Raw genomic sequence first — 26,452 nt, 5'->3', positions numbered from 1 at the left:
GCTACAAATTCTAAAACAGCCCAGTCACTAATCACACACAGAAAGTCAAAACTATCATGTCAGTTGGAAAAACCTATATCTTCTTTTGGGTAAGAATTCTACTCACTTCCTTTGGAGTTGACAGTCTAGAAGATGGTGAGGCAGCGGTGGACACTGTTGGCTTTTAGCTTTACATACAGCTCTACAGTGTGTCTGTCTCCCAGAAAACAGAGGCACATTTTGTGTTTATTAATAACACCGGAGGCACTAGGGAAACTCTATCTTAGACTCTCTCATGCCAGCACATGGGACCACTAACTGTGTCAGTGCTGAGGGCAGGCTGGCCTACATACTCTGCATGCATCAACTAATTTGTGTGTACCAGCCTGCGTGCCACACAGCTATATTTACACACCTTTACAGCCTGTTTTCATATGCATCTAAGATGGGAGTGACATCATGATAGAAAACAATCTTAGCAATAATGTTCCACTACTTTTTACCAAGAAAATATGGTGCCACAGACAACCGTGTACGCAGAGATGGCAACATTAGCAGGCCCATGCAGGCTTGTTCTTTTGATAGCATAGTGGGAATAAATGCCTGTACAATTTGCATGGATTAAATATAATATTTATTTGAAGTGTTTTGCATGCTGCCTATCAACCGCTTCACAGACAGATACGAACAAATAGACAGCTGCTTAAATTAGGGTATGTGAGAATGGATTTCATAAAGGAAGCTAACTGAGATGATTTATTTTTAGCTTTATTTTTTAAATGCCCTACTGCATTAAAAAAACAACTTATGAGTGCATCACTTGCATCCTAACTTGCTACATTGTCCGAAGAAAACGTGTATCTCTTCATTTTTATGAACTATTAAGTATTAGTAGTAGTAGTAGTATTAAGTATTAAGTAGTATAAATTAAGTATTAAGTATTGATCACAGATATTAATCTAATGCTTTTTTAAGCCCAATAAACCCTTTACAAAAGTATTTCAATATCTAAAAGATTAATTGACATTTAGCAGCAATAAAAGGCAGTTTTTTTTATTATGAAAGGTTGATGGTTGAGACATGTATACTCTTCACGGACGCTTTATGGCTCACTTACTATTTTTCTAGTGGTCCATTTGTGTCTTTTGCATGGTTTTGGTTTTTGCACATATGCATAGGTAAAAAAGGTCAAATTTGGGTCTAATGCAGAACACAGTGTGAACAAATATGCATGTTAACATTTAAAATTGTATAAATGCATGATTTTTAAAAAAATATTTATGACCACAAAAACAGGTTGAGGATGTTCCAAACAGGTAGAACACATTTTTATGAGACCGTTTTGGTCTCCTGCACAGCAGGAGCTTGGTATGGAAACTACTCGTGGGGGAAAAAGTCCTGCTCTTCCGCAGCTGCTACTTGCTGTTCCTTCTTCCCGCCACTAGATGTAGTCAGATCCCTGACGGAAGCGTGTCACTCTTACCTGAGCGCGTCCAGCCTCCGTCCAGGTGGGAGCTGCAGGTCCGCAGCAGCGCAGCTACTTTTCATTTCCCCTCTTTGGGGCCAGTGGAACGTCCCCAGACAAACAGTACAGACACGGGAGAAGTCAGTGGATCTGACTTTCAAACAGACGGGTCTGTACTGGCGGGTACAAGCAAATCCCGACTCTAGTCTCTTCCTGAAGTTTGCCTTTCACGGAAATGGTTCACCTGAAGTTTTCCTTCGGACGGTAAAAGTTTGTAGGACGTAGCAGGGAGACGCTTCAAATGGAGAGAGGGTGAATCAACCCATCGGGAGAAATATAGTTTCACAAGGTAAGTTATGATTTACAGTTGTTTTTGTTGTCTGTAAGTTCTAATAGAAATGTATAGTTATTTACGTATTTTCAGAATTCACGCTCATAAAGCCTCTAAAACTATACTTTGACATGATTTAAAAAAAGGAAAGTACAGTTTGGTGTTCTTGCAAAAAGTCAAAACCACGACGGATGAATCAACCTTAATAATGAACAGGAAATTCAAAACTTTTCAAGTGAAACTGTTTCATCACTTTAGTCTGCTACAGTTGGTCATGTGTCAGTGTAGAGAAACAATGTGTGGTATAGTGAAGTGACAGGACTATAGGCACGCATGGAAAACTAGGTGTGGGTCATTTGCTTAGCCTGGCTTTGAGGGAACCTGAGTGGAGGTAATTTAAGAACTGTATTGCTTCTCTCAGCTATTGACCTTATAACAGCGAAGACTATTGAGTTTTTTCCCTTCACTGGCCAAGCAGCAAATAACTGCATGACAGCATAGTGCTCTGATAAATATGGCAGTCAGTGACAGTCCATGTGTAGTTCCTAATAATCTTAAATAGACCACACTCCTTGTTCATTAGCCTGACTCAGAGAATTGCACCACCTCAGGAACTCTCAGAACTGCACCACCTCAGGAACTCTCAGAACTGCACCACCTCAAGACTTCGCCCCACATCGAAACTTTTCTGGAACCTCTGCAGCACTTGCAGCCATCGGGGCGGATGGCAGTTGTTTTTTCAGCTTTGTGGCTTCAAGTTTACCTCTGGTAGGTGAAGCTGAGAAAGAACCATTTGTTTAGTAAGGGTGTGTCGCATACTGGTGCTCCTTCCTTAGCCAGCCTGCCATGCCAGGGCTTGTACCCATGGAGATTACAAGTGTGTTGTGTTAGCACTCGAGATGCACTGCCAAGGCTGGTAGATACCTGCGACTAAGATTAGGATCAGGGTCGACATCAAGGGTAGAGATAGTATAATAGCATGGAGGTAGTGGGAGACATAGGGCAGGACAAGACAGTGGAAGTGAACTGAAAGTGCATTCTGCTCTTGGGGTATGGTGCAGCCAGGTAGTTTACTAATCAGTGATGAAGGGCAAGCACAGTGAAGGACAGGGGATAGTGTTTGGTCAAGAAAGGATGTCAGGAGGAACAATTGGTGTTGTGGAAGATAAAGAGACATGATTATGTGTGTGAACACTGAGTGAGAGATTGTGTGTCATGCAGGCCAGGCTGATGAGTGGGACAAAGTGATGTTAAAGGGATTAGCTGATGAGTAACTCATCAGTGGGACCTTATCAGCACTTCTTAAAAGTCTAATCAATGGCTGTTAGGGACAGTAAGGAATGATAAAACTGAGGTGTGTGCGAAGCAGGCATGCCCGTATCTGTTTCTTTCCTTGTCTTTTAGAGAGTTCACATAAGTTCTGCTCTAAACTGAGGGACCTTTTATTCACACGCTACATTTTTCTCCCACTGCTGTCCAGTCAGGCAACTTTCAGACTCACAGAGGTTCAGAGTGAAAGCATTTAAAAGCAGTTACAGGGTTTTTGTTTTGACTAGGAGGGAGCAGAGAGAGGGTGAACAGCCAGGATGTATTTATAAACCCCACTGTCCAGCTGTGTATGCCCTCACTTGAATCTGACCACTTATTTTTTTTTTTTTTTTTTTACCCCTGTCTGACCTGTCAGTTCAAGGGGTCTTAAGCTCCCGAGAGGTTGAAGTCCAGACTCAGACCCCTGGCAACCTCTGGAAGTAAAACAAACAAAACACTTTACAGAGCTCTGGCCCTGTGTGAATGTGCTGCCTGCTATCTCTGAAAATTGGCAGAGAAAATTCAAATTTATGCCATGATGTAGGAAATAAACAAAAGAGTAACCACAGGAAACTTAGGGTTATGTGGATACAAGCTGCAACAAAATGGCAACTGTCTAGTTTGTGGCATTATTTAGTACGCAATACATTTTAAGATTTTAAAAAAATATTGACAGATTATTAATCAGTTCAGATACATAGAATACACATTGACACCCAGTAAAATTGTATTCAAAAATACATTAGTTGTTGTTGAAATACACAAAAAGCTACATGTTATTTAGCTAAATTGGAGGTAATGTTCTTTGTGTGACGGTCCTATGAAAGGCAGTTAACAATAATATCTGCCAGGGTACACACATTATAATGTTATCTCAAAATTACTGTCATGCTCTGGTCATTATCCGTTTTTTTTTCATAAGTCCGTCTCCTAGGTGAAAGAGAGAAAATAAGATGGAGGAGGAGGAGGAGGAGGGCTGTATGTGTTAGTGGGGTGGGGGGTGAAAAGAGATTTGGAGAGAAAAGTTCCTCAGTTGGTGATTATCAATCTCTCAGGAATGCAGCTGCTGCTCTTACCAGACAAGCTGCTGCATGGCTACAACACGCCATCTTGCATTACCCTGTCCACAGATCTCTGCATGGTATTGCCTTCTGAGCCACACACACACACACACACACACACACACACACACACACACACACACACACACACACACACACACACACACACACACACACACACACACACACACACACACACTCTGTGTCTTTAACCTCACTGAGTTCACAGCATAGTTACATAGCATTTTGGTTTTATTTGTATCTTTATTGTCTTAAATTGTTGTGTTTATTTTTATTCCTGTCATTACCTACATGCCCTTTTTCTGAAACTTTATCCTTTTACCAGCAAAGAAAGTGACCACATAATGTCAGTAAGGAATTGTTCTTCCGTCCAAGTCCTTTGCCATTGTGTGTTTATGTTTAAATTTTGGGACAAAACCAAACTTTAGGAAACTTGTGGCCACCCTGGTCTCCAGCTCTTGTTCTATATATTTGTTGTTACATTGAGGTTTAGCATGTGACTGTGCAGCATTCTGGCCCAGACAAAGTTGCATCAGTCTGTTCTTGAGTAGCAACACTCTCCTTTGTTTCAAAATGGCCACACAAGACAGCCAACGCCCTGATTGATGCCTGCAGGTGCTGTACAGTAACACCAGTTTTCACACTGCCAAACAATTGCCATGTAGTTACAGAGTCACTTTAAGTGTGGTTTAAAAACTGTTATTGCTCAAAACTGGCTGTTACTGTAAGCTTACTCAGGTGACCTTAGCAGGAAGACTGGACCAAACCCAAAATATCCCTTTTTTGCCCTCAGAATGGAGATAATTAACCTTGCTAATCTGTTTATACCTCCTTGCCGAGACTAACCACATTCGGCTTGACCTTAACCTCAGCTCACAGCAAATTCATACCATGTAAAAGCCAGCAGCTCAGGCTCAGGATGTGAATGCCCTCCAGGTTAAACTGAGCCAGTCCTAATTCAAACAAAGGTGGCTGCCTGTATCTTTGCCACTCCCTCTTGGCTTAGCCTTATACCCTTTGAGTCGATGGAGTCTGCTCTGTCAGCTTCCCTGTGTGACTCACCGCCTCGCTGTCAAATTTTCTGATCCTGGAGACCCCCCCCAACACACACACACAGACACGGGCAACCCTCCTTCTTTCCCCTGTTTTGCATGGCTTACATTGTTCATATTTCCTAGATAAGGCTGTGATTACATTTGAGCTTTAAATGGATTCTGTCGAAGTTCACTTTAACTTTGTTATATACTTAAAGACGCTGCACCCTCCAGCTGGGTTCTTTTAGATTGTTCAAATCTAGTATTTAAATGTATAAAAATGTAACCTCGCTTTTTTACCACATTGTTACTATTACAGAAAACTGATTCACTGGAATTTAGAAAAGCTTCATAAACACAGGAAACTATCAAGAGTTGTTAAAGTTTTTTTGTATTTTCCTGTGTCATAAATAAATAAGTAAAAATCAACCTTAAAGGCATTCTGTTTAAAACTAATACTGGCAATTATTTGCACTCTGTTTTGGGTGTGTACACTTGAGTCACTCAGACATGAAGTAGGTTTCAAATATAACAATAACAGGCTTTTCCTCTTTCTTTTTGCACACCAGCCTGTCAAAATAGATGCAGTAGAGGCCAGTGAGTATAAGATAGAAAAGGTGATGTGTTATCTTGCATTTAGGACCTAGATATGTACAAAGCTAAACTTTGCTTTAGGCAAGGCAGGTGTCAGTGGTGTGGAGACTCAGATTTAGTTTGGAATTTATTTTCTCAAGCTCCATGACACGTCATATAGCTGTCACAGGTGCATAATCAATAAACATGGATTCAAGATGTGCTGTATCTTGCAGTCCATTTCTATTATCACTATCATTATCAGGCCCAGTTTACTTTATGCTGATGTGTACACAACGCTGTCAATGTCAAATTCAGTCAGTGCTGGTGATACAGTATTGACACACTGCGTTGAGGTTAGCTGTGTTTGAGTGGTACCTCCTGTCCAATGTGACGTCCTGAAGTCTTTCGCAAAGGATAGGTAAACAGCATGTTGGAACACATGCCTGCTCCAACAGGACTGCATGGGGCTGGGCTTGAAAATAACAGTAGATTCTGTGTGAGTGAGTGAGTCTGTCTATGTTTGAGAGGGATATAATGGGAGATGTCAGGTCTGTCCATAAAGTGATAAATCTAACATTTAAAATTATTTTTGTGTCTGCAGTTGGTAAATTAACTTATTAATATATTAACTTATGTATATGAATTGAGACATGTCATTAGGGGTTAAACAACTTCTGGGAAAATAAATGAACTGTAATTAAGCTGTTGGCACGTTAGCTTTAAAAGGAGACTGTGAGTTTAAACCTTATTTACAAGAGAGTATTCTGACAGTAATGTTTACTACAAACTTTAGAGATGACAAGTTGTTAACAAAAAAGCTTCCACCTAACAGACTGTGAGGAGAAATTTAGTCAACACTCAACTGCATGCGTCATCTCATTACATTTGTTTGCAAAACTGAAAATTGTAAGTTGTTGTGTGTAACTAAGGCAACGGTCACAGGAGTCAGCTCCTTGCGATAGGACTACACAGACACACACAGTAGACCACTGGGTGGTCCTCCACTGTGTCCCAGAGTCCTTGCATTACTCTGATTCCTCTGTGGTGGGGAAAAAAATGGAAGGAGTTGTTTCACTCCATGCAGCCTGTGGGCTATAAATGAATGAAAAACGTCCTGTTTTCCAGAGAGAGATGTCTCATTATTGGCAAGTGTCCAGTACAGATGCACATATCTTAGTCATGTTCAAATGAATAACAGGAGCAGGAGAAACATAGAGCCTGGTTCAGGGAAAGGCCTGGTACATTTCCCGAGGGAAGATGGATGGTCTTTCTTGTTAATGGCCTTTCACTACAACTCACTCCTTAATGTATGTTTACTCCAAACACACTGTGACATTCATATGAACAGCCTGGCTATATTATGATAAGAAACTACTTCAAAAACAGCATAAAAATGTTTCAAGTACTCATCTTAAGCCTTTTATGGGGCTGACATGAGGATGTAAACCTCTCTTTCTGGAAAGGCCAGAACACGATTTGCCTCCACCGTTAAGCCATGCTAACAACAAGGCCCTAGGGATGGCACTGCCCCAGTATATATTCTAAATAAATTACAATGCAATTAATAAAGCAGCTTCCTTTTAGGTATTTCTAAATAAGTTCTCAAATCAAAATATTAGTTTGTCAAAAGGTGTGGTTTATGACCATATAACTAACAAAAAAATCAAAAATGCTATAGGGCTGTTGAATTATTCTGTGCATGTATACCTCTTTTTATGATATTGTATACTTCTTATTTTATGTTTTTAACCTGTACAGCACTTTGGTCAACCTAGTTGTTTTAAAGCGCTTAAAAAATAAAGTACAGAACTAAACAGACCAGTTTTCAAGGACAGAACTAAATGTGCTGAATTTTCCCCTTTACTCCAGGCCAGCAGTGAGATCCTGATAATGTCAAGATTTGACTGTGGTTAATTACTGAGCAGTGTTGAATATGTCAGGCATCTGATGTAAAATGTGAATGTCTGCTTGAACATTTCCCAGGATGATACATCCAGACCAGAGTCAAAGTTCCCGTTAAAACTCCTTATCTGCTTTGATGACAGTCATATTTGTAATCCTCAGAGAACATGACATAGGTTTCTGTGGTTTACTTTAATGTCTAGTTATGGGGAAAGAGAAAACTTCCTGGAGACTGTGTTACAAAAAGATGTCTAGTTATGTTGCCCACACGTTAGTTGTTCTACATTTTGTCTGCCTTCTTTTTAATGCATGACCATCAGGCAATGCAGCAGCTAAAAACCTTTCATGACTTTTCTCAACAGCAAATGGTCCAGGGATTCCAAATTTTTTCTCAACAACTCCACTCCCACCTAAATTCAGTCTTTGCTTATTTACAATCTCTGACTCCTGTTATCCTAAGAACGTGTTCCTACTTTTAGACAGTGATTCAGAGATAAGTATCTAATAAAGTTTGCACCTGGAAGAAAGCCAATTTAAGCAAGAGATCCCCACGAGTAATGCTAGGAAATCTGTTTCAAAGTAGAGAAGTTTAGCAAGGTGAGGGGTGGAGGAATGAGACGGGGAGAAGGCGATGAGCTCATTGAACTGAGAATTGGGGAAAAACACCAATAAAGGAAGATAAAAAAAAAAAAAAAAACATAGGACATGAAATAGACCCTACATTTATATATATGTGGATACTGCTTGTGTCAGTGTGCATAGCTAAATGTTTATTTTTCTATTCTTAAGCTTATCCTAGCCTGCTTTTGTGCCTGTGTGTAAAAGTGCCAGAGCCTACGTGTGCGGCTTTGTGAATTATGACTCCATGTTAAGGAATGAAGGGAGCGGTGCCAGTTCTTTCTTTGCAGAACTGTGAAGTTTGGTTTAGAGGCAGGAGGGGGTCTGCGTAGGCCGAGCGTGTTGGCTGAATGAGCCGTGCCCACGGAAACGCACAAACAGATATAAGCACAAACATGTCGGGGGGGGGGTCTAAAGAATGACACTTTGTAATGAAGGGCACATGTCATTGCTGTATTTAATTGTAGTACAACTGAATTTCTCATCATTCAAAATCTATTTTAAACCTTCATAATTATTTTTCTAGACAGAACTCACTTGTTGTAACTTTGCATAGATTATCACTGACTGTGAACTTCTATTTTATGGTACATTCAAGGAAGCATCCACAACTGCAGGAAAGCATGGGAATAATGACTTTTTATAGATGGGAAATACAACCTGAACCCCAGACAGTAATAGTCTTTTATAATAGACTGTTTGAACATTAAATAAACCTCTCTTAAATATTCATATTTATATTGCACATATCAAAAAAAGCATTTTACAATGTGAGTAGTCGAAAATACAATTCATATTATCTACAATGGTTTATGTCTAGTATAAATGACAATTTAAGATATCTTAAGACATCTGTTGACTCATTACGGGGTTTTTTTTGGATATTTTTGATATCCCTGATCTCAATACACTTTTTTAGCATTTCTACAATCATATTTTGATCATAGCGCAGGTTTCAAATATGTACAACTGAATTTTCACCAGTAATATCTTAGTTTGATACATCAAATGTGCCACACTAAGATATTTAGTTTTTTAAGATATATTTTTGACAGCTTTTTGACATTGAAATGTTTTTATAAAGCAGCCAACTCTGAGATATTGGATGTTGTGGTTTTGATGCTGTGAACATAACAGAAAGATTAGTTTTCATAACTGTAGCCAAAGATGGGGTTAGTTTCAATAATAAAAACCAGTGCCAGCAAGAAAAAAGTGAAAAATCTGTTATAGTCCTTTTGTAAAATGTTATTTCTCCTCTTCTCTTTTTCTTCTAGGGCGTAGCTCTAGTGTGAGGTGATATGTCAAACCGTGACTCACTGGGGTTTGGGGACCTGATTCCCCAAGATGTGGTTGAGATATTTGCACAGGAGAACAACAAAAAGGGCAGGAAGAAACGCAGCAACTCCCTGGGCCGTGCTCTGGGCTGGCTGAAGGGCAAGAAGAGGAAGGGCCCTGGTGCTAATGGGCAGAGCCCGGGTCTAGGTCCTGCACTTGACTTGGCCTTGGATGGAACCAGGCACCAGGCTGGACACAAGGGAGGGCAGAAGTCAGGAAGGCAGACCTATTCACATGGAAACAGTCATGGTAAGATACCCTAGGATGCCTGATTGTCATTTTTACTGTAGTGTTTCATTACATCTTATCAGTGGTTGTCCGGTGTTATGTATTGTCAGGTGTAACAGTCACTTGCAGCAAAGACCAAATATCAAATAAAATAAATATATATAGCTAGCTACAATACGATCGGCCCATAATTTACTCTTAAAACTGACCATTTGACACAGTGGAGTTTTTAGTATTTTATCCCACCTTCCAGAGGGGATTTGCTTTCCAAATAACAATGTAGGGTGAATCAGTTTGCAGAAACTTGACAATTGCTTGAGTTACAGTAGTTCTCATATTAAATGGAACAGATTTGCATGATCACATTTATGCTGCCCCCCACCCCTCCAGACTGTTGCTTGAGAACATTTTCAATTTTTAAAACATTCTATAGTCGTAATGGTGAATTGTAAAAATAGCAAACCGATTAGTAATGAAAATAAAATTGATAGAGATTAAGGCAATGAAGCAGCTTCCATTCAGTTTTTAGAAGTCAGTGTCTGTGAATACATCCTTGAATCACCAAAGTCTCTGCTTGCAACTGTGCTACACATGATAAGGTAGTCTTAATACACATTTTACACACACACTATAATAACAACAAAAATTCACAACATTCAAGTGACAAATAATCTGCTGTAAATAATTTCTTCAATCAAGCCTGCATTGATTGATTCGTGCGTCGTACTGATATGAAAGAAATCATTTAGTGCTTGGAAGGAAGGAAATTGTTTTTAAAAGATGTACAGATTAAAAAGTGTTTGTCAATAACATGAATTATATTACTTAAAATGAAACAATTTGTTGCCAGTGAGCTAAAACTCAAGCAGCATGGTCCTGCAATTAATGTGTTATAGCTTAACATTAAGTTCTTTGTAAGTACATTAACATATTACTATGGAGATCAGTGTAATAACATGTTATCAACATTAAGAGGGGCAAGTTGATGGGAAATAGTTGAATATCCTGCTTTTTGCCTCCCAGGCATGTGTGTGTGTGTTCACAGGAGAGGTGTTTAAACAGACTGATTTCCTTTCCGCTGTCTGACCTTCAGCCTGCTTTGTTTGCTGTTAAAAAAAAAAAAGTCGTCTTCTTTGATACCACCCTTTACTTATCAGGTGTTCACTGGGGGTGAAGTGCTAACATACAAAGTGAATACATTGAATTGTTTTCACCCCCCCTAAAAAAATAAATAAATAAAAAATTGCAGCGACACTGCCTTTTCCCAGAGCTGTGCTTCACAGATCTTGTTGGAGCTTGCAAATGTACTCTCATATGTCAGCAAGCTGAAACTATACCAGTCCTGCTTTCTCTTTCCAATCACTTTGTTTTTCAGTTTATTGCAAAGAGTTGTACAAACGTAGGCTTTATACGTTCATTAATCAAACATTAATGCAGTCAAACCTGAAACACAAAAACCTCCGACAAAAGAGCAAAACCTTGTTCTACTGAACTGGCTCACACAAAATCAGAAAAGTAGCCTACCAACAGTGGTTATTCAGCTCGGTTTCATGTGTGTTTGTCTGACAGTGTATATGCAGTGTTGATTAATTACTTTACCTACAAAGGAGGGTGTGGCTTCTTCTTTTTCTTGTGTCTTCTCCTACCGTTATGGAAGCCCAGAGATTGTAGCAAAGGTGTTGGGGCGGAGTGACAGGACAGATGATGAATAGGTAGAAACACGTGTTCAGTCACATCTGTGGTTTTGGTAAATGTTAAATGCATAGACATAATATCAGCATTGACTAAACTAAATGCATATGTAGCATTACAGAATCTTTGCACTATGTTGTGCTACTTATGGTGTGTTACAACAGCAGTTGCTGAATTGAGTTATGTAAGAGAAAGTAAACTCTGAGGAGAGATAAGGTATTTCTCCTGAGGTGAGCTCAGAGGCTGCCTTCAGACAAAGACAATGCATCCTTCTGCGCTCCTTTAATATTTTAAGCATCATCTTTATGTTAGCCACAGTAACATAAATTATATCAGACACAGCTGGCAGTGACGACAATTTATTTGTGCGCCAGGCATTATAATATGTAGCTATTGATGCACTGTTTGTTGCTATGAAGATTATTTGTGCTGGGAGCAACCACAGCATACTCTTCACCACGTGCTTCTTCTTATTAGCAAATACATTCAGCAATTCTCAAAATGCATCTAGAGGGGGTTTATTGCAGGAGCAGGACACAGTGCAAAGTAAGACACTTGCCCAGAAAATGGAAAACCCCTAGCTGAGCCCCTAATGATGATCTGTATTGATGCCAGAGGGACCTCCTGCCCACTAAATGCCTGGTGTGGCAAGCCCAGGGTCAGTTCATTAAAAGCAGTGCCAGAACTGTTACAGTGAGGGAGGAACAGGGGCTTCCGTTTTTCCTGACCCCTTGGCTCACACTGGTCCTCATTGCGCGGATACCAGTAGAGAATCAGCACTGTATGATACTAGTATATAGGGCTGTGACCGTTTTTAATGTGCAGATTATTGTGACCTTCAAGGCTTAAAATTAAAACATGTTTGGATTCATTGTTCTTTGATCAGATATTTTACTTATGATATACAGTAAGTCTTGCTATTTTAATTTTACAAAATTAAGTTTTTATAGTGTTTATATTCCCCAAAGTAAGGTTCAGAACATTTTATTGATATTAGTATTAAAGGTTCTATTAGAGAATATACTGAACACTACTAATGACGAAGAAAACTCAGCCAAAGGACGTGTTTGACTACCTGTGGTATTGTTGACATTAAAATACCAACAATCATAAACCGAAAGTAATATTAAGACATTAGCACATTTCATTTCAGTATGACAGTGCAGGTTGATCTTTATTCCCTGTTGGTCTGAGCATCCAATGTGTTACCTTACCCCTTGATCTGGAAAAAACAAAGGCCCTGTGGAGTTGTAAACAGAGGTGAAAGTGCACAATAGCAGGTTTGGAGTGAAAAACCCAACAACTCTGGAGTGTCTCGTCCGATAACTTTAACAATGTTTCATCCTGAGCCAGAAGCTTATTTGTGTTTACATATTAATTGACTTCATTTTTTACATCTGACAGGGCTTTATGTCTCTGCCATGCTATTAGTTTATTTGATCCAGTGCAAAACTGGACATCTTTAGTGGAACCCTGGTTTTTGAGTTTCTGACTAATCTGCATAAAGTGTCTAATGAAGAATTCCTTTGTTTCTGTTTAATGAAACTAAGATGAAGGAAAGACTGGTTAGGTTATACTGTCCTAGCAAGGTAAACTCGTCACCTGTTTGCTCCTAACACTCCCTCAGAGATTCTTCACATTCCCGAGATTTATGGAGATATTTCTCTGAGGAATCCAGAGCTAGGGAGCCGTGTGTGTGTGTGTGTGTGTGTGTGTGTGTGTGTGTGTGTGTGTGTGTGTGTGTGTGTGTGTGTGTGTGTGTGTGTGTGTGTGTGTGTGTGTGTGTGTGTGTGTGTGTGTGTGTGTGTGTGTGTGTGTGTGTGTGTGTGTGTGTGTGTGTGTGTGTGTGTGTGTGTGTGTGTGTGTGTGTGTGTGTGTGTGTGTGTGTGTGTTCAAGGTGTTCCATTTTATTTAACTTCCTGTGTTGAATGTTCATGTATTGAAACAGGTAATTAAGTCTAAGTATGTTTATCTATTGCCCTTCTCAGTTGATCACGTGGTGTAAAAGCCTGTGAGTTAAGGGTGACGTGTCAGGTATTCTGATAAACCACTGACACATCCATTGTAACATGGATGTATCAAATATTTGCAGCTCCTATGATTTCATCATGAGATTTTCTTTTGTATAGAATGGTAAGATTGCTTTTAGGTCATAGGTAAAAAATGTCATTATTGCATAAGTTGTGAAGAGAGGTGGTTTCAAGGGAAAGAATAGTGTTAGTTTTCAGATTTGGGTTGGCAAATAGTAAAAGACTGATGGAAGAATAACTTACAAGAGGAAAAACACCAGCATAGACACATGGTACAGCACTGTTTTTTAGTTTTATTTGTAACTTGTGCAGGACACTGCAGTGTGATGGGATGCACACACAGCAAAATGGGAAAAACACCTTAGCCTTTATCCTGTTAACTGCTAAATGAGGTTGCTGTTTAAAAATAAATAGTGGCAGTGATGTGTTGTAATGTTGTGTGTTTGCAAGACACAAGAGGTCTTATTGTTTGTTTGGTTGATGACAAAGTAATAACAAAGGGCAGGAGAACTGGTTTGAGAAAAGTATCATCTGATAGAGTTTCATTTTCTTCCTATCATGGCGGGAAGTAATCAGCCGCCTTTCTTATACTGTCACCTCAGGGAGATGTCTCCTTCTGAAAGATGCTCTCTTTATTTAGCCTCTACGGTTTGTGAGAAGAACTTGTTGCTTCTTGCATGTTTTTTTTGTCAATGAAAACACCTTTGTGGAGCCAGGATGAGGTCATTTTCAGCTTAAATGGCACAGGGCTTTGTTGCTTTAGATGCACAGTGTGTGAAAATTAACATTGCACTGAAAATGAATCCCACAACACAAAACAAGCAGGGTAGAAATCAAGCTGAGGTTGTGGGAATTTTTTGTAGTTGAGTACTTGACTTGTATAGTAAACAGCTGTACAAGTACTTATTTGTAATCGCAGCATTTTATGGGCTTTTACTAGGATTTTATTTCAATAGGTGAAGAGTCACCTCACCCATATTTCAGAGGAGATAATATTAATGTAAATTTATTCAGAAGAGAGAGTTTGCCCTTTAGTACAATCTGAAAAATATGATCGAGTTTCATTTCATCTAGTTCCTTTTATTTTTCCAATCCTCCAATGTGAGGTTTGAACGTACTAAATCTAACGGGATGCAAAAAAGCTAAATTCTTTAATATTTCTTTATTATTCATGATTAAATCATACATTGTTGCATTGTCAGGATATACAGATACATTACTGTGGCTTTGCACCAACTGCACAGACTATTGTCACGAAAGTAAAATGTTTGCAAGTACACTGTGGCAGGGCTGCAGTGAGACTGATGAATATGGCTGGAAAGTTTTGCAAGTCATCACTAACAACCTATGCAGTTAAATCAGCTTTAAATCAATGGCTGTGAACAGGAGAAATCCATGTTAGGACGACTGAAGATAACTTTGTTAGTTTTACCTCATGGTGCAGGCGAGTTGAGTAAGGGTTCACACTGGGTTGGTCATAGGTTTTTGTCTGTATGAACACACTGTTCAAGTTCAAGGGCTAGAGCTATGATAAGCCTGCACTCTACTTGTATATAATAGAGGGAAAATATACACCAGCATAACCTGTTCTTTTAATGCCTGTGCACATTTTAAGAAGGTGATTTACAATTTGATTTGTTTAACATTTATTGATAAGAGTCTGCAGCCATGCTTTGTGTTAATGAATCCCACAACACAAAAATAAGCAGGGTAGAAATCAAGCTGGGGTTGTTCTGTACTTAACCTAATGAAAAGGTTAATATGCTAACATGTTAATATGCTAATATGTTTAGCTAACATTTACCTTAGCTAAGTTTGTAAACATTGGCTAATATGCAGGTAACAAAATATTCAGCTGATGATATACAAATATCATTATAGTTTTGTATTGGAGTATTAACACAATAAAAGTTGGGCCTGATGGGAAATGCTGCAAGTGCTAAAGGAAAAGTAAGAATCTTCCTCTGGGGACCATGCACATAACCATGCACCAGACTTTCATTCTCCAGTAGTTGTTGAGATATTCAAGTATAGATCAAATTATTGGATTGAATAAATTATATACCAGTCAACAGCTAGCAACAAGACTGAGATGTTGCAGAAGAAAAAAAAAAGACTTTTTGCACAGACAAACATGGAGTTCACAGTTTTATAAAGTTCCTGAATTTATAATCAGTTTGCTCAGGTACACCCAATCTATTATTAACTTTACTACTCGATTACTACTGAAAGTGGAGCGTGTAGCAAACGTGTGCTTACATTAAACAGGCAGTAGCAGGTCTTGAATGTTTTACATTCTCTTTCAGTTTTTAATAGGATTTCATTTGTTGTTTATGACAACAAAAAAAATAAACCTAAGACCCAGTCGCTATGAGTGAGTGACTTTGAAAACATAAGTTTGTTCTCTGCCTCAAACTCCAAAGTTATGCCTGCGAGGTTCAGGATGTAAACTGATCTGATGACATTAAGTGACCACCTGCAAAATAAAAGCTATGCAGTTGTGGGCATATCCTTGGAAGTGCATGCTGGTTTGCCAGCCTAAAGACTGTGTTGTCTGACATTGAATTAGAGTGTAGCATGCCAGATAATGCAGGTGTGTCTGTTACCTGGATTGTTTCCCTGTTATTTCTTCCTTCCTTTCTTTTGGCTTTAAAATAGTCAGTGCAGCACACAGATTTGACCAATATGCAGACTATTGAAACTGAACAAACTTGCTTTTTAGAGAAACGGTGGGACATCAGCCTTTTCCCACATCACAATATGTTCACTTGGGTTTGTGCTGATTAAAGAGGCTTAAGCACCTGGCAGACAGCACCCTCAGAGCCACAGAGAATGTCTCTGCATGGCTGTCTGCCTGGTGGTGCAAAACAAGAGAGAGAAGCAAGTTAGGGCAGGGAGAAGAGGTTTGTGTGTGTGTGTGTGTTGTGGAGGGGGGTTATTTGCATCAGGTTGATTCCCATGAAGCAGTTCTAGGAAAAGTCACATTGTAGTTTGTCTATGTCCATTTGTGTGTGCGTATATGTGGTACTCTAAAACAAATTGTTCCTTTTAAAAATGATTCTAACTACACATACACAGAGCAGTTTGTACCTCCCTCTGTTCTCTTGTGTAGCATACTGCTCTGCCTATTTGGAGTGATCCCACCCAATAGTTATACAACCCCATTAGAAAATGTATGTGCTCTATTTCATTTGTTCTTTTAGGTTTAGAAAGAGGCATTTTTATTGATAAACAGAGATGTAAAGGGCACTGAGGTCATGTGCCATCATAATCTTTTTTTGAGAATTTAGGGAATTTAGCAGCCTGGAGTGAGGTTTATCAGTTAATGTTTTTAAATGGTAATACTAGTATTTTTAAGTCAAATTTGTTATTGTTTAGCCTCCAAATTAATATTTAAGTATGTCCACCCAGAATTTCGGTTATAGCTAAAATTTGGAAAATGTTGCCATAGTTTCATATCAAAAACATTATTTACAGCTGTCTGTTTCTCTGGTTGTCATTTGTTTACAGTACTTGGTGATGCAACATATTTTCTGAACTTGTCTCTGTGTTTTCGTGCCAGATAATCCATATTTTACCAAAACAAAGTTGCCAACAGATGTTTGCCCTTTTAAAAGGTTCCAGTATGAAGCCATCTTTATTTACATGTTGTAAAATCCAATCATAAAATCCCCCTTTGAGCAGATTGTTTTATTTATTTATTTCCACATATTGTTTTTCCATTCTGAAAAGTGAAAAACAATATGTTACATATGCATACGATTTAGCATGTTTACTCAAATCCGAGACGTAAACATGGGTTGGGGTTCATGCATAATCACTAACAGTCTGTTAATACCATCAGCTTCTGCACAATCCACTAGTGACAGATGTTGTCTTTAAATATGGTTGTAATTGTGTGCATATTAATCACTGTGTGGTCACAGACTCAAAGATAATATGAGCCACTTATTAACATGCATTCACACCCCACCCACTACTTCAGACCTTTTCTCTACAAGTATGTCATGGTAAGTAGATACACTACGTGTTGTCCGAGACAGAATTCATCCTATGCATGCATACTGTATCAAGTCACTTTTTACATCCATAGTATCCAACTCTAGCATTTACTTCTGTTAAAATACTGATCTGTTTCTAATGGTTACGGGTACTGTATTGGTAACACATGCTATTCATTTCCTTTTTTTTTTGTCTGACTCACTCAGTAGGAGCACAACCATGGGAATGTTTTTCATTTGTTCAGATGTCATACATTCCATGCCATGTCTGCTCAGCACACAAGGAAGTGAACAAACCTTTTGGCCACAGATGAGTTTGAAATATCCTAAATTGAAAATTAAAACATACTAATAAAATTAAATACACTGGAATTGCAACAAATTTAAGGCCTCTCCAGGTGAGAGCACTCACCTCTACTTATTTGTTTAGGATTAAAAGAGGAGTTGTTAGAGTTGTGTAAAATCTGACTAAATTACTGTGTGTCAGCCTCTTCCTTATTCATTATTTATTTTCCTGCATCTAGGCAGTTTCTCACTGCCAGCTATGTGAATTATTTATGTTGATTTGACTTTGTGTGCTGTGCAATGCTTTGAACTCTGATTGTTCAACTTTTTTTTCCAACCTCTGATGTGCATCAAATGCTGGTGTGTACACTGTATCCCTGCTCCATAGTAAGGATACTAAAAAAAATAGTTGCTGGAAACAATAGGGAACATTATTCACATGTGTGACCATGTGTTTTAAAGCTGCCAGACCTCTTTATAAACATGTTTGTTTTAGGAATAGATTATTTTTTTTATTCACTTACTCCCCCTTGTGGCAAAAGAATAAAGTAAAAGAAAATGGTAAAAATGCTGTAGAATCTAACAAAGCAGTGTAGTATGAACAATGCTAAAGCTGTGGCTCAATTAAGAGGGAGCCCCCTCCACCCCCACCCCCACCCCCCCTTCTAATCCCTGACAACAGCTTTCTCTCTTAATGTTTACATGTATGATTTCAGTGTGATCTGTGTCCTAACTGACCAATCAAGGTCCTGTGTCCTTGCACATGAGGAGGAATATTGGGGATGTTGGGTATCTTGTTGAGCAATAAACAAATGAGCGGGGGGAGATGCAGTAGAGAGACATGGGTAGGAATTAGGCTGCTGGGGATTAGTGTGTGAGCTCTGATTGTCTATTGGCTGTACAGACCTTCTCTGCTGTGTCTGGCTCTGAACAGACAATAACATCTTCACAAAAAAACAAGCAAGATAATCATCGTTCCGTTCCAGGATGTTTTTTAACTTATGGACTTCACCTTGATGAAAAATGTGCCTCCTCTTTGTTTAACATAACTTGGTGTCTTCTGGATTACTTTTATATGAAATGAAAAATTGTATCATGGTGTTGCTTCTAACTAATAACTCAAATACTAATCTCAGCTGCTTTTCTTCAGTCTTCAAGAGGAAAGGTGAGTGAAAGCATCAGATCCCACTTGTTTAAAAGAATGAGATAACAAGATCTGATTTGTTCTAGTGGCCTGCTCTGATTGTTTAAATGGCTTTAAATGCTATTCAAGTATGACCAGGTCCGGCTGGATTGGCTGTCTTGTCTGAGATGGGCAATAAAGCCATAAAGCTATTCACTGTAACTACAGATCATAAAGACCACTGTGGAATTGTCTGCTCTGTTGATGCAGAATGTAATTTGATTTATAGTTTTCCTCAAAAGGACTTCAAAAGATAAAATATAAATTTACATTTTCCATATTTATAGATAATTGCTTATTCTAATTGTCTATACCAGTGCACCTGTAATACTGTTACAGACGTAACAATGCTATAAAATTAGCAGCGATCATTGAGCACATGGCTGTCATGGCTAAATCCAGCATCGCCTTACAGTGACGGTGCAGGCAGCAGAGTACAGTAGGTGGCTAAATGTAGAGCAGCTTTCGCTATTACATAAAAGTGTCTTAGCAGGTTTGCAGCCCTGGAAGCATGAGGGCCCCACATATATTACTGAGTCAAATCAAATGCGAAGTGGTGGGAAAATGTAAAAATTGTAAAATGATGTTGTTTAATAATTAATTGAACATTTAACTCTGTTGCATGCAAAATGATGTGACAGCACAATTTTTGTCCCTTTTTAAGTGTCTAATCATAATCAGAGTCATTGAAGCTCATCCTACATTAGTTGGACTGAAGTTTAACCTTTTTAATTTGCACTCGCACCCTCAGACATATTTGCTGTTTCTGTACTTGAGGACCCCTGACAGGAACCCAAATGCTCTCGTTCTGTCCAAATGGACCCTGTATCTTCATTTACAGTCAACACAGAGCTTTAAGTTGATCTAGGCTGATCCCCTCTCCCTGCTATCTATTTCAAGCTGTCCCAAAGCGAGATGATGACAAGACCCCAGCACCCCCGCTGCTGCAGGAGAATGTGTTCATTGAGACCAGCAGGTCCAAGTACTTGGAGGACCTTCACACCGAGGCCTTGGAGGGGTTAAAAATGATGCAGCAAGAAGGTACAAACCACTCTAGTGGCACAGTCCTTACATCTCAGCACTAAATTGTTAATTTTCCATTCCAGTGTCTGCACATAGCTCAGTGGGGAGGGCATTAGACCATATGAACACATTGAAGGATTTTAAAAGTCATTGTGAAAATATTTAGATGTAAATCTTCTCATTGCAGAAATCAGTACTGGAGTGGAGTATCAAGATAATGAAAGTACAATTGTAAGTGGCACATTTCATCCAGAATTCCTGTTTTTTTTTCTTGTTGTTGTTTCTTGAACTGTTTTTGTAAGTGATTACTCCCCTCCTTTTCTTTTTGCCAGTCAACAATGACGGTTCAGACAGATGGAGAAGGTGGAGGCTTTATGACAGACAGCACTATTGCTGACACAACTTCTGTCGTCTCTGTACAATCATCTGTGTCCACAAGATCCTCACGCTCTGGACTCACCAGGCAAGGTAAAATGTCACCGCAAACCAAAACTCCTCTTAGTCATTATACAGCTCCTACTGATGCATGCACATCAACAGCTACATAAAGAGATTAAACCTTTGAAGAATGCTGTCACTTTAAATAAAGTGTTTCAAGAACCAATGAAGTTTATTCATTTCTCTCTGATGTCTCAGGATCAACATTTAGGCCCTTAAACTCTGGGAAAAAGTCTGAAAGGAAAAGGAGAAAACTCAGGAAGACTATTGGCGGTATCCCACGGCATGTTCAAAAAGAACTGGGTATCTATTTTTTTAGATGTATAAATAAAGACAACTTTTGATGATAGAAGAAAGTGATTTATATGCATGTTTGTTTGCTCAAATTTTAATATGGACCTGGTTTAATCCTCCTTTCATCCATCAGGCCTGGACAGAGCGGGTTGGACACTGACTCAGAACTTGGATGAAGAACAGCTTTATAATGGTGAATCTGACAATAGCACTATCATCGATGAGCCACAACAGGCTGCAAAGTCACAAAGAGGAACCCGTCCCATACGTCAGGACATAAAGTTCAAGCATCCCCTGAACCAAATCAAGAAGCTCGGTGACTCCCATGCTGGTCATAGGGACGACCTGGCCTTATTGCACCACCTCGGTGCATCTGACTTGTCAGATGATCAGAGACCTCGGTCTCTTGCCGTTCCTTGGATGACCACTGCCAACAGCCTCCAGCAGGAGCCACCCAACCCTGTCATGTCCATGTCACCCCAGGCAGCTTACATGTCCAAAATCATTCCCAATGCTGTGTTGCCACCCTCCATCGAGGTGGTGGAAATAAGCCGTGGACGGAGTCGCAACAGCCTCCGCACTGTCAGCAAGAGCAGCTTGCTGCTCTCCAGCCCGGCTCCCTCCCGTGCTTCCTCTAGAGCCTCTTCAACCAGAACCACATCCTCCAAAGCCTCCACCATCACGTCTGCCTCCCGCTACAACCCCACCAGTGTGTCCGACAACTCAGGTTGGAGCAACTCTGAATCCTCTGACACACTGGTTTCTGACTCCTCAACCATCTCCAGTAGCAGCACCCCCAGGCAGAAGAGGTCAGAGGATGGAGATTCTTCTGCCAAGATGGACATAGTCAGTGTTCACTCTTCTATCAGCAAGGCTTCAAAATGCAACTCCAATGGCAAGCTGAAAGCAGGTGAGGTTAAGAAGGAGGGGCAATTTGTGCGTAGCCTGTCAGTCATGAAGCCCAAGAGGGCTCCCCCTCCTCCAAGCCGCTCCTATTCTCTACACAATAAAATGAAGCGACGCTCACGTGATCTTGCAGAGGCTACAACCATTTCAGGGGAATCTTCTCGCCATAGACTCTCACCCTCAAGTAAGGAAAATGAAAAGAAATCAGGATCTTCTCCAATACAAACAATAGACAGCCCTAGTTACCATGCTGATACCAGCTCTTTGGATGAGTCTATAGGCTCCAGCTCAATCAGTCCTTTAAAATCACAGCTGCAGGCACTAAAGGCAGAGAGAGCTACAATGCTTGCAGTAGCATCTTCCAAAGATGCTTCACGACAGACTCAGGAGAAAAAGATAGGCAAAATAGTCTCCCCGTCCAGTGGCTACTCCAGCCAAGATGCCATATCCCCTTACAGCTCTTCTCCAAAGCACAAGAAAGGAATTTTAGCAAAGCTTCAAAGGTTATTTCCTGCGTCTGGTTCTACTGGTTCAGTTTCGTCCCGTGAAAAGTTCCCCAGTGGTGATCTTAAGCCTGATTCAGGCGACACAGTTGGTGTCAGCCCTTCCGTAAGAACCTTGAGAGACCTGTTCAACATCCCTCCGCATCCTAATGTCCATGCACCACCACCCCCTCCTCCAGAGGTATGGGCTCACAGTAAGCGTACCTTTGAGTTGCTACTGGGACCACCGGCCCCCGACAATGTTTATGCCATCATAAAGAGGAATCCAAAGGACAGGAGACAACAGAGACAGTCTCCTTCTGCGTCTACAGAAGGTTCTGTGAACAGCTTGGTGGCAGAAAGAAAACATAAGGCTTCACCGACAACAGTGGAATCTGCCAATGGATCTGTACATGTACTCGAAACAAATCAAGTTCAAGAAAGTGGGATTTTGAATGCAGAGATTCGTAAGGAAAACAATGAAAGACTGGCTCAGAATGTAGATTTCAGAGGAAATACTAAAAGAACAGAGAAAGTCAGAGTAAGTGACATATTGAATGGAATGTTAGTGAAGGCTGTAGAGAAACGTGAAGAACGACTGGCAGCAATAAGAGAAGAAGGCGTGCAGACACCCTACAAAGCTGTAGATGTAAAGACCGATACGATAACTGCCATTTCCTTATCACATATTTCCCCATCTCCGTCCACATCTCCTTCAGCGGCGCACCATCCTCCACAATCCCTTACAAAACAGACCATAGGAGTTACAACTGTTGTCTCTCCCGTGTCGTCCTGGCCCCCACCTCCTTCTCCTCCAGTAATACCGCTGAGTGTAAGTAGGGCCAGTGAAACAGATTTCCCTCTTCCGCCTCCCCCGATGTTTGGTGAGGTAGGGTTAGTCACACCTGTTCAGGTGCCACTAAAAAGGTCCATAGGCGCTGGTGATTCCTCTTGTATAACTACATCTGTTACATCAGTGGTGAAAACAAAAACTGTTACAGATAACTCCAGTACATCCCAGGGGGCTGCACCTCCACCACTGACTATCCCTCCTCCCCCGCCTTACACAGCTCCCCCTCCACCACTTAAAACAGTCCCTACTCCAATAACTGAAAAGATCTCTCTGCCATCAAAAGAGGTCTTTCCATCCCCTCCTAAAGAATTTTCTCCACCACCACCACCTGAGGAATTCTCTTTACCACCACCTAAAGAGTTCTCTCCTTCACAAACTACAGAAGTTTCTCCTGTGAAGCACAAAATGTCTTCTCCTATTGTTCAAGAAGTCCCCCATCCAGTTGTTAAAGATATCCCCCCCACACTGGTCTTATCTCCAGAAATTAAAGAGGTCTCCCCTTTGCCTCCTAAACAGATCTCCGTTGAATCTTCCGTAGAAACACTTGTTAGCAAGCTCACTCCACCAAGTATTCCACCTCCACCACCCCTACCATCACAACCCCAGTTGTCTAAGGAGGATACTGATCTTCGACAAGAGAGCATCAGCTCCAATTCTGAAATAAAACCAATGTCCTCTAATGGTGTTCTCACTCCACCTGAGAGTATTCCACCTCCACCTCCCCCTCCCATAGAGCTTCTCCACCAACCTCAGGTTGTACTACTGAACAACGACAGTTCGGTAATCCAGGAGGCACTACCACCTGAAGTTTCAGTTCCTCCAGCGACTGAAACCTCCCCCACTCCAGAAAAGGGTCAAGCACCTGCTCCTTCTCCACCTGTAAACATTCCTCTAGCTCCACCTTTACCTGTGCAGGGTTTTTCCAGCAGTATCAACCAGCCTAGTCTCACAAGCACTAAAAACCAAAGCCAAAAACAGATTTCTGCCCCTAACATAGCACAGAGGGAGGAACCCACTCCCATTGTTACCCCCTCCCTCCTGCAGATGGTCAAGCTGAGGTCCATCAACTGCAACCCTGAAACCCCTCAAGCTCAAGAGAAATTGCAGTGTGAGGTCACAAAGAGGGAAAAGCCGCCCAACAATGAGGTCACAACCTCATCTTCAAGTGGAGAGGCTCCTCAGAAGCCCATCAGAAGGTCTATGATCATGACCTCTCCCACATCCACTTCTCCACCTGACATAATAGTTTCACAACCAGCCCTGCCCAAGTCCCAGTCTCTTATGGTTCCACCTGCATCTTCATCCACATCCCTCTCCCCCATGAAAAAGTCTCCCGTCTCAACTGTCTCTCCTTCCATGAACCTACAGGAGGCCATCCGCCTGAGGACAACAGCCAGATCAAAAGAGAACCCTGCATCTCGCCTCAGTCTGCACTCACCAACATCACCTATAGACCCCCATAAGTCCCCGTCCAGCACAGCAAGCTTTATTTTCTCCAACAAGAAGGTGGTGATTGAGACGAAATCTGCCTCAAATGCTAAGGCAGCCATACATAAGAACCAGGAGGTTTCCTCTGTAACGGAGGTGGTGAGTGAAGCGCAGTTGCTGCAGAAAGAAGTGAAGGTACCACCACCTGTAGCAAAGAAGCCCAAAACCACAGGCAAAGAGAATGAGACCAGTGAAGGGATGGAGCAAACTGCAGAACTGGAAGGAGATCAAGAGAGTAATAAGGGTAAGAGGGAATATCCAATATAATACTTACACGTAAGACTTTGTAATAAACTCTGCAAAGTGGTGTTATGAGCGAAATACTAAAGTCAGTGTGCTGACATGGTCACAGTGCTAATACTTAAGCAACACTTGTGTCATATTGTTTAGACTGCAATTAGGTGCAAACTGAGTCAGAAAAACACATTTGTCAGCCACCACATTATTATATCTGCACTGACTGGTGGAAAGTACATAAGTCTCAGCAAAATAAATAGCTGCAGAGCCATCATTGTTGGGAGTTAAGACCAAGCAAATCCAATATTATCTTTTCTAGAAACAAGTCAGCTCATTTAAAAAGAGCTGTGTGCAGTTTGGTCGAATCTGGTTTTACCTAACCGACAGCTTAAAATACATACCACCGTAAATGTAGGTTAATTTCGTCTTTAGATTTGATGCCATGACAAGAGTGGCGATAACCATCTACAAGAATGCAACATTAGCTAGTGCAAGGTCTATAGACATACTCAACAAAATGTAGTTGATCAGGAAATTGATCAACAAAATTTAAATTGATCAGAAAGCAAAATAGTAAATAAAAATGATGAAAACTCACCAAATCATCTAATAATCATGCTGAGGGGGGCAAGAATGCTCAGTATTTCATGCTTAATACATGTATTTGTTTACATAGAAGTGGACTATTCATGTTGCCAATGTGGCTAAAAGTCTCTTGTAAAACAAATTCTGCCTCTATCCTCCACAGATGGTGCAGACGAAACAAATGGGACAGCAGGTACTGTTAAAGAAGGAAAGACACTATTGACATGATTGTAAAGACTGAAGGAGATGATAGGCCTTTAACAATAACACTGAATTTTCTGCAAGTTGGTCTGTGTGTGTGTGTGTGTGTGAGAGAGAAGAAAGTGCATATGGGTAGAAGAGATGCTTATTGCAAAAGTGCATTTTGAAATTTTTTGGATTTGAAAGAAAATCCTCTGAAAGGTGTGGGTCTTAATTTACTCAAGTAAATACAGTTTATTTTCTATTGCCAATGGGTCTTATGAGCTTTATCACTGCGAGAGATGGGTATATACCACCACCTAGTGTCAAATCATGAGTATATCTCCTACATCCTGCTGAATCAGAGTTTCGAAATAGTGACAATGGGACTTGGGGGCACTCATCTGTAAATATAGTGAAATTTTGTACATTTTACATATCTAGAAATTATCTCTGTGCTACAGAGTTCTGTTGTCCTCCTCCCCTCCCCAAGAAGTCTCTGCAGCAATTATTTGTTAAAAATATGATTAAGTTATTTTTCCCGACACTTTGAGTTTATGCTCATACGAGGGTTTCGAAAGACGGAATGTCTTTATTGCTATGTTGTTAAACCCAAATACCCATTTATACATCAGGTTTTGCATAGTTTTTGCCAATGTCCAAATTATTCTAAAACAAAATACACCTATTATCTATGTGCATAACTACTATAAAAACAATGAGCAATATGTTAATACTAGAATTATTTAGAAATTTGTGCTGCTTTTACAGTAGTTACTGATAATGGAGCCCTTGCCTTGCCTCACTTATTATGGCTCAAACAGTGGGATGTTTCTGTGCTGAACTATACTGCAAACTAGTTTTGGACACTAATAATAAATGGTTACTTATAATGGAAAATAAAGATTTATGGACAT

The 26,452-nt window shown here is 40.2% G+C and overlaps 2 protein-coding genes across 8 annotated transcripts in view; one reads left to right on the top strand and one right to left on the bottom strand.

Moving 5' to 3' along the window:
- Positions 1–1,596, bottom strand: part of LOC137101556 (syncoilin-like) — a 4,421-nt gene extending 2,825 nt beyond the window's left edge. For 2 of the 6 annotated variants that reach the window (XM_067480124.1, XM_067480123.1), the window contains exon 1: positions 107–282. The gene's annotated coding sequence lies outside the window, so the exon portion shown is untranslated. Of the gene's footprint in view, positions 1–106; positions 283–1,462 lie in introns of those variants that run through there. The other 4 variants (XM_067480119.1, XM_067480122.1, XM_067480120.1 and 1 more) reach the window with 4 other exon arrangements.
- LOC137101552 (NHS-like protein 3) lies at positions 1,562–26,452 on the top strand. Of its 2 annotated transcripts, none has more exons than XM_067480109.1 (8): positions 1,562–1,793; positions 9,570–9,879; positions 19,950–20,090; positions 20,260–20,303; positions 20,405–20,540; positions 20,709–20,813; positions 20,938–24,777; positions 25,519–26,452. In XM_067480109.1, the coding sequence occupies exons 2-8, from the start codon at positions 9,594–9,596 to the stop codon at positions 25,581–25,583; spliced, it is 4,617 nt and encodes a 1,538-aa protein (XP_067336210.1). In that variant the 5' UTR covers positions 1,562–1,793; positions 9,570–9,593; the 3' UTR covers positions 25,584–26,452. The 2 variants fall into 2 exon arrangements, with proteins under 2 accessions (XP_067336210.1, XP_067336211.1); XM_067480110.1 differs by lacking the exon at positions 1,562–1,793 and adding an exon at positions 2,521–2,543.

The sequence above is a fragment of the Channa argus genome, chromosome 16 (genome assembly GCF_033026475.1).
Source record: "Channa argus isolate prfri chromosome 16, Channa argus male v1.0, whole genome shotgun sequence".
NCBI classification, from domain to species: Eukaryota; Metazoa; Chordata; class Actinopteri; order Anabantiformes; family Channidae; genus Channa; species Channa argus.
This window is presented reverse-complemented; position numbering and strand designations above follow the sequence as displayed.